Source organism: Octodon degus, unplaced genomic scaffold (genome assembly GCF_000260255.1).
Source record: "Octodon degus isolate 3935 unplaced genomic scaffold, OctDeg1.0 scaffold00058, whole genome shotgun sequence".
Classification (NCBI taxonomy): Eukaryota; Metazoa; Chordata; class Mammalia; order Rodentia; family Octodontidae; genus Octodon; species Octodon degus.
This window is the reverse complement of record NW_004524634.1, coordinates 2517539-2524876: the sequence shown is the minus strand read 5'-3', so window position 1 is coordinate 2524876 and position 7338 is coordinate 2517539. Positions and strand designations below refer to the sequence as shown.

The 7338-nt window shown below is 36.0% G+C and overlaps 1 protein-coding gene across 1 annotated transcript in view; it reads right to left on the bottom strand.

The window, feature by feature from the left end:
• The window catches only part of Znf638 (zinc finger protein 638), a 189318-nt gene that overhangs the window by 39787 nt on the left and 142193 nt on the right, over positions 1–7338 (bottom strand). Inside the window, exons 12-16 of the mRNA XM_023718402.1 lie at positions 6027–6092; positions 4657–4743; positions 4321–4389; positions 3608–3648; positions 1725–1856 (exon numbers count right to left, since the gene is read on the bottom strand). Of these exons, the coding sequence (XP_023574170.1) occupies positions 1725–1856; positions 3608–3648; positions 4321–4389; positions 4657–4743; positions 6027–6092 (395 nt within the window). The remainder of the gene's footprint in view (positions 1–1724; positions 1857–3607; positions 3649–4320; positions 4390–4656; positions 4744–6026; positions 6093–7338) is intronic.

The following is a 7338-nucleotide window of genomic DNA, read 5'->3' as shown; positions in this document are numbered from 1 at the left end:
AGACAGACAGACAGACAGACAGACAGACAGCGACACACATAGGCATAGCAAGTTCACTTGGGCTCACTTTATAGCCCAGGTTTGTCTTGAACTTGTAACAATCCTCCTGCCTGAATACTGGCATTACAGGTATGCACCACCATACCTGGTTTATATTGTCTATAAACATAAAAAATAATCTACTTTTTAAAAATCAGCTGATAGGTCTGGGAAGATAGCTCAGTGACATAAACGCCTGCCTGGCAAGTGCAAGGTTATGAATTCAATCTCTAGTACAAAAAAAAAAAAAAAAAAAAAAGAAAGAAAGAAAGAAAAAAAATTCAGCTGACATATATGTCATAAAATTCAGTTATTTACAAGTATATTTACAGAGCTGTATTAATCAATTAATCGTTTTAACATACAATTCACTTGTACTGTTTGCTCAAGCATAAAGGCTCTGATTAGAACCAAATTGTGTGTGTACATATATATGTACACACACACAGTACATATACATATATGTTTTCATATTCATCACCATTTCCATTCATCATTACAACATAGTACTTCTTTCCACTCCAATATCATTTACAATACTTCCTTACTGAAATCTCACATCCTATAAAATACATTCAACATGTTTATTAACAGTAAATTTTAGTGTGAATTTAAAATTACAGAAGCAATACACACAGAATTACAGCATACAAATAAGCCTAAGCTTTGTTCTGAATACTGCTAACATTATTATTTTTTTTTAATATTTATTTATTTTTATTTATTACATTTATTTATTTTGTGTGTGTGTGGCCAGCTCAGCCCACCAGGGGGCGGCGGGTCTGGCTGGCATGTGGTGCTGGGGATCGAACCGAGGTCCCTGTGCTTTGCCAAGCTTGTTTCAAGTAGGTGCTTTAGACCACTGAGCCATCTCTCCAGCCCGCTAACATTATTTTGAGTCTAAATGGTTTCTGAAAAAAAAAAGGTTTTTGCCAATTTGAGATTCACTGTTAAACAGTAGAAAGAATGAGAATTATTAAAAGAGTGCTCCGGCATAAAACCTTAGGAGTCAATGAAAAAACTTTATTAAACACTTAAGATATAAAACATTTTCTAATAAACTAAAATTTTAACAACATTGATATATTAAATCATTTCTTCTTGGGCTGGGGAGATAACTCAATAGAATAAGTGCTTGCCTGGCAAGTGCAAGAGCCTGAGTTCAATCCCCGGTTCCACCAAAAAAAAAAAAAAAAAAAAAGACCAAAAAAACAAAAAAACATTTCTTCCCATCACTAAGCTAAGCCTAATACAGATAAAGCTAAAATTAATATTTGTGTCTTTAAGCATCAAAAACAATCTACTTTTTAAAAATCAGCTGATAGGGCTCAAAAGATAGCTCAGTGGCATAAATGCCTGCCTGGCAATTTAAAAAATCCTTTACCTTTAAATATTTCACTTAATGTTGAGATGCTCCTTTTAAATCATTCCTAATTTTGTGAATTTGATTTTTCTTTTTTAATGTATTTAGTACAGTGTCTACAGGGTCTCACTACACAGATCAGACTCACAGTGATCCTCCTGTTTTCACCTCCTAAGCACTGAGATAATGAATGGTGCACACCACCACCACACCCAGTCTCAATTGATGGTATGGCACACGGGGGATCAAACCCCCGGTCCATGAATTTGATTTTCAAAATGTGCTGCTTATAGATAATAGGAAAGCTATTATCAACTCTTACCTTTTTATGAGACGATAAAATCAAAATATCCTTTAAACCACCAAATGGTTTTGCTAAATTACAAATTTCTTCTGTAGAATACCCTTTATTAGGCAAATTTGAAATAAGTATCACACACATTTCCTCTGTTTCCTTAAAAAGAAATTAAGAAAATATTAAAATTTCCTTACCTGTGTCTGTATTTACTTAAATTCCATTTACTTAAATTCCATTTATTAATAAGGAAACACATCAATTCAGGAGTCTGTTTTGAACCGCAAAGTAAAAATACCACCCCTTAAATTTGCAAATTTGTGTCTTTAAAATACATGCAGTAGGGGCTGGTGAGATGGCTCAGTGGTCTAAAGCACCTACTTAGAACAAGCTTAGCAAAGCATAGGGACCGCAGTTCAATCCCCCAGCACCACATGCCAGCCAGCCCCACCCCATGGTGGGCTAAGCTGCCCCCCCATAAATAAATAAAAATTTAAAAATAATAAAAAATAAAATACATACAGTAGCTACAGTCATGCCATCTGTCATCTACTGTAGATGTTTTTCAACTTTTTCTTTAAAACATATCTCTCACTGCAACCCTTTTTTGTACTGTTGCCATTTATTTTGTACTGATTTTATTTCTCAATCTGCAAATCAGCTTTTTTTTAATCTTCCTAAATATAAAGTCACTTTTAGGGAACATAAAATAACTAATCTAATCTCTTCAGAATCCTTATCCCACAACCCAATTTGTACTTTCCTTTCTGCCGTCCCTTCTCACTTCTACTTTATTTTCCAAGATGACACTGCCAAGCCACCTTTTCCTTTTGTGGATACTAAGAAAAGTCTTTTTTTTTTTTGGCGACCTCAGAATGCATTCTTAAGAAAAATCTTAAAGATGTGATATAGTAAACCTAGCAATTTTAAACTTTTCTTAGGGGTGGGAAGCTACAAACTTTGTAAATAATTTAAAAGTAATTTTAACTAGCATCTCAAGTCAAATGTGTTTGTAAATTGTTCCTTAAGTGGTTTATAGGTCTCTATCGTACTACATTGTGCTTTAAAATACTCTTTGTAAAAATAAAAGACATCCTACTTAACAAAAGTTGAGGATTTATTAAACGAAAATAAACTGAATCATCTCAAAATCTAAATCAGTAAAATCTAAATAAGATAACATACCTTAAAAACAGAAGTAACCACAAGAAAAGAAAGTGAATTACTTACATCTTTCATATAAAATAGGAAGCCCCATTCACTCCTCCAAAACTGAATCCCACCCCCCAAAAAGAACCCCAAGCTAGTATTCTAAATATTAACATGTATCTCTCATTTGTCACTAAGAGAAAAAAAAAATGTTTTCCTTCCAGAAATTCTACTGGTTCTGATTTGATAAGCTGCTGTCTGTCCCTAAACCTATTAAAAGTATTGTCAGGGGAAAGTAATCTTCAGAAACGTGTACTTTTGTTTTATGCAATCTATCCTAAATTTTAGTAACTTTATATAGTCTAAGATTTTTTAACTGAATCCCTATTACAGGTGGCTAGAACCTTACAACAAGCCAAATACTATAGGTTTGATAAAAATATATTTTGCCAAAAATTTTAAGCCTTAAAACAATAAAAATGTCCAACAGTACAGCAAGAGGTATTTATTTATTTATTTATTGATCACATTTTTTACTTTTTTTTTAAAGTTTATTTATTTAGTGTGTGTGTGTGTGTGTGTGTGTGTGTGGCCAGCTCAGCCCACCAGGGGGCGGGGTGGGCTGGCATGTGGTGCTGGGGGATTGAACCGCGGTCCCTGTGCTCTGCTAAGCTTGTTCTAAGTAGGTGCTTCAGACACTGAGCCATCTCACCAGCCCCAAGAGGTTTTTTTTTTTTAAATAATAAAACATATAAACTGACCTGGCTGATTGATGCATTGTCTTTGGTCTCCAAAGCAGCTTCTAAATATCAAAATAAACAAAGTTAATTTAAAATTTACCACATATATTTACCAGATCAAACTTTATTCTATAATGAATTAAACAGTAGTTATAAAAAATGTACACAACTAAGCCACACATAGAGACACATGCCTGTAATCCCAGTATTTGGGCAGCTGAGGCAAAAGGACTCCTATGAGTTTAAGGCTAGCCTGAAATAAGAGTGAGGTTATGTCTTTAAAAAAAAAAAAAAAGTATACAACTGAGAAAACAATAATAAGATAACTATATTGGCTTTTTTCTTTTTTGCAGGGTTGGGAATCAAACCCAGGGCCTCATTCATGCTGGGCAAGCATCACTGAGCCACACCTCTGGTGGCTTTTAAGTAACAGCTTTATTTTGAGAGCAGAATTTCAGAACACTCAAGGGACTGAGTGAAGATGTGAATCATAATACTTCTGATTTGATTTAGGAATAAAATGATATTCAAAAAGTACACAAAAATGTATAAAATTACTTCTTTTATTAATTTTTTTTTTCCCCCTGTGGTACTAGGGATTGAACTCAGGACCCTGTGCTTGCCAGGCAGGCACTTATTCTACTGAGCTATCTCCCCAGCCCGCTTTTATTAAAATTTTGATATCCTTCTACCCTTAAACATAAGAGAACAGAACAACACTCCTATTGGCCTACCTGAAATGGTTTCTTTAACACTGTTTTCAGTGGCTTTCACTTCCATGCCAGTCTTTATTTCAGAGCTTCCTACACGAAATAAGAAGCTTTAATAGTCTTTAAAAACACTAAAAGATTAAACTAATAAATCTAAACATGAACTTTTAGTTTGGCATTTCAGATGCCTTTAAAAGACGATACGACTTATTAAGTCAATCTAATCCACAAATTTCTCTTTCCAAAAAACCCCCAAAAAACAAGTCCTTTGAGAATTTTTAAGGACACTTTCAAAAAATATCTGGACTAAATATCCAAAGGTCATAAAGAAAACACTGAATGATAGCACTTCAAGCTTACCTGGTAGAATTACAGGTTTACTGGAGTCTTTGTTTTTGACATTCCCAACCTTTTTCACTTCTACAGACTTCTTTCCAGTCGATTTTGCTTTTAAAAGTACAAATATTATTCTAAGAGTATGTTGAATCACTTAGCATGTTACATACTAACAAATTAAGTGTTGAACATATGAACAAGTTTTTTCCCATCATTTATTACTGCTGTGTAACACTTAAAGCAAATTTGAGATACATTTTGTTGGGGTCCTTAAATGAATGAAGAGTTTACCTCCATGGTGCAGATGTAGTACATAATTACAAAATCAAGAAGTCATACTTCATAATTTCTGGAAATAGTCTTTGAAATCAGTCTATTAAAAAAGGTATTATAAGATCATGCCTCCTATCTGCCTCCCTTTGGTAGCACAAATCCAACTCAGGACCTTGTGCTTGCCAGGCAGGCACTATGCCACTGATCTATATCCCCTGCCTCATGCTTCTTTCAATGTCCTAAATTTATTTGAAATAGTGCTCCATTTTAAATAGAGAAAATCTCATTTTCCTAATGTAGAAAGAAACAATCTTTTTTTAAAATTTTTATTTATTTATTTGTGTGTGTGTGTGTGTGTGTGGCCAGCTCAGCCCACCAGGGGGCGGGGCTGGCTGTATGTGGTGCTGGGGGATTGAACCGCGGTCCCTGTGCTTTGCTAAGCTTGTTCTAAGTAGGTGCTTTAGACCACTGAGCCATTTCACCAGCCCCAAGAAATAACCTTTTAAAAGTAAAAAACTGTAGAGAAATTGGACATGCAGTGCAAGCTAGTATAAAGTAACAAAAAGAGTAAACCATTTACAGGGCAGAATGATGTGGCAGCCTGTGATTGTATCTGTCCAAAAACTGTAAGTCATAAATTACATATCTGCACAAAAATGTACTTTAATGGCAAGTACTGTTAAAGATGGAAGTATCAATGAATAAAAGTCCTACATTGTTCAGGTTTTAAATATCAAAGAAGTGGCCATGGAGATAGCTTGGCAGTCTAAGTGCCTGCCTGGCAAGTGCAAGGTCCAGAGTTTAATTCCTGGTATCGCATGTCATGCCAGCCCTGGAACCCAGGGTGTTCTGTGTCAGTCCTGAAACCAGGGAAGGTGGCACATGCCTGTAATCTCAGCATTGGGCAGGCTGAGACAGGAGGCTCACTATGAGTCTGAACTCCACAGTGAGACCATGTACAAACAGTTACAATCAATCAATCAATATTTACAGAAATATTTATGTTACTAGATCTTAAAAATTACTATCAATTCAAAACGTGCTTTGGCCATTGTATTTATACTTTCAAAGATAAAATTAAAATTAAACTTAGTAAAACATTTCTTGCCCAATAATCTTACCTGTTTTGATAGCTTTACCTTTAGCAGCTACAGTTACCACAGATTTTACGGGGCCCGCTGATTTTCCTAAACCACAAAAACAGCAGTCAAAACTGGCTTAACAAGACTCAAAAGAATTTCACAGAGAAAAATTTTAAGAATAAAAGAGAATATTAAAAACAGAAGCATAGGTTATTTTCTAAAAGTTACCTAAACTAAGAACTCACCTTTCTGCCTGGGCACTGAAAAGTAGCAATCAGGTAAGTTAAATGAATCTCTAAAAGTATGTGTCAAGCAGAAGCTAAGTTAACATAAAAGGGATCCTAACCTCATGCATTTAATGGTTTAAAAGGCAGCTACAATTTTCACTGGCTCCCAGTTGATTAAAAAGCATTCAGGCCTTGGAGACAGCCCACTGGTCTAAGCGCCTGCCTGACAAGTGCAAGGACCCAGGTTTGATCCCTGGTACTGCATGCCACGTCAGCCAGGCCCAGGGCCCACTGAGCCAGCCACTGAGACTGGGTGTGATGACACACACGTGTAATTGCAGCCCTGGGGCGGCTGGAACAGGAGAATTATTACAAGTCCAAGCTGTACAGCAAGACCCTGTACCAAATATATAAATTTTAAAAAAGCATTCAGGGGTGGTGAGATGGCTCAGTGGTCTAAAGCACCTACTTAGAACAAGCTTAGCAAAACACAGGGACCGCGGTTCAATCCCCCAGCACCACATGCCAGCCCGCCCCGCCCCCTGGTGGGCTGAGCTGGCCACACAACACACACACATACACATTAATAAATAAATAATTTAAACAAAAAAAATTAAAAAAAAAAGCATTCAATACATAAAGGTCATTATACATTGCTTTGACTCATTCCTAGGGTGTCTCAGGCTGTTTAAGACTATTTAAATTGTTCTAATTCTTTTTACACACACACACCCCTATTGATTTTTCACACTGTTATTTATAAAGACTATGATTATCAAAATTATAGAGATCACCAGAAAAAAAATCAAACCCTTTTCACTCTGAGACCAACAGATTTAGCACTGAAAAACTCAGGATTCATAGCTAACAAGAAAGCAGAAGGAGGCTGGACAAGGTGGCCCACTGACTGTAATCTCAGCACTTTGGGTGGCTGAGGCAGGAGGATCACTGCAATACAAAGGCCAGCCAGGACTACAAAATTAGTTCAAGGACAGTCTGAACTGCATAAAAAAACCTTGTCTCAAAAAGACAAAGAGAAGGGGCCAGGGAGATGGCTCAGTAGAATAAGCCCTTCCCTGGCAAGTACAAGGGCCTGAGTTCAATCCCTGGCTCCTAAAAAAAAA